Here is a 1,240-nt window from a genome sequence, read left to right as displayed (position 1 = left end):
GGCTGCGCCGTTACTGCGTCTTCTCGCACGAGGAGCTGATCTGCAAGATGGCTGCCTGTCCTGAGAAGCTGGACCTCAACCTGGCAGCTGCTGTCCACAAGGAGATGTTTGTCCTGGTGCAGGAGGAGAGGAAGCTCCGTAAGGCCCTGCTGGAAAAGGTGGGCAGGGAAGCATCTGGAACATCCTGGGGGTCATGGGGAAGAGTCGTGGGGTGGTGGGGCTGGGAAGGGACCTGTGGAGATGGTCCAGGTCAGCTACAGTAGATCCCAAAGGGTTGTATCCAGTTGGGTTTGGGGTGTTTTCAGACCTGGGCATGTGTCTCCAGGCCTGGAAACGTGTATCCATGGAGGCTCCACCAGTTTCCATGGAGGCTTCACCAGGGCAGCCCATCCCAAGGCTCTGCCTCCCTCCCAGTCAAGAAGTTCCAGGTTGTCCCCATTCCTCTTGTCCTGCCCCCAGGCAGCACTGGGAGGAGCTTGGTCCCACCTCCTGCCCTCTCATCCCACCTCAGTCGTCTCCAGACTCCATGTCCTTTCCTCAGAGATGTTCCAGTCCCTCCATCATCTCCATACCCTTTGTTGTCCCCTCTCTAGCAGCTCCTTGACCCGGGGAGCCCAGGACTGGACCCACTTCTCCAGATGTGGGGCAGGAGAACCTCCCTGTTCACGTCTCGTGTCCCTCAGCCCATTCCCAATCCCTCATCATAGGAATTTCCTCCATCCCAGGGGATCGTGGAGGCTGTTCCCCAACCTATTCCCAGTCTCCCTTCACTGGGAATGTTCCCCATCCCAAGGGATCACAGGGGCAGACCCTGTTCAGCTGCCCCCCAGCCCCTTCCCAGTCCCTCCTTTCACTGGGAATGTTCCCAATCCCAGGGAATCGCAGAGTTCGGGGGGGACTCTTCAGCTGTTCCCCAGCCCCCCCCCCCTCACTGGGAATCTTCCCCAATCCCTGGGGATCACAGAGGCAAGAGCTGGGGGGCCGTTCAGCTCTCCCCAGCCCCCCCCTCACCAGGAATCTTCCCCCAATCCCAGGGGATCACGGAGGCGGAGCGCGAGGCCTTCGAGCTGCTGCCGGACGACGAGCGCCAGTGCGACAAGTGCAAGACGACGTGTTTCCTGTCGGCCCTGGCCTGCTACGACTGCCCCCAGGGGCTGGTGTGTCTCTACCACATGGACGACCTCTGCAAGTGCCCCCGCAGCAAGCAGTACCTCAGGTGGGGGGCACACACCTGGGGGGG

General features: G+C 61.0%; 1 protein-coding gene across 1 annotated transcript in view; it reads left to right on the top strand.

The window, feature by feature from the left end:
- LOC104391973 (lysine-specific demethylase 5C-like) overlaps nucleotides 1-1,240 on the top strand; it is a gene marked incomplete at both ends in the record, with an annotated part of 10,423 nt that overhangs the window by 7,200 nt on the left and 1,983 nt on the right. Inside the window, 2 exons of the mRNA XM_010001325.1 lie at nucleotides 1-158; nucleotides 1,035-1,216. Of these exons, the coding sequence (XP_009999627.1) occupies nucleotides 1-158; nucleotides 1,035-1,216 (340 nt within the window). The remainder of the gene's footprint in view (nucleotides 159-1,034; nucleotides 1,217-1,240) is intronic.

Source organism: Chaetura pelagica, unplaced genomic scaffold, assembly GCF_000747805.2.
Source record: "Chaetura pelagica isolate M959 unplaced genomic scaffold, ChaPel_1.0 scaffold2167, whole genome shotgun sequence".
Taxonomy (NCBI): Eukaryota; Metazoa; Chordata; class Aves; order Apodiformes; family Apodidae; genus Chaetura; species Chaetura pelagica.
This window is presented reverse-complemented; position numbering and strand designations above follow the sequence as displayed.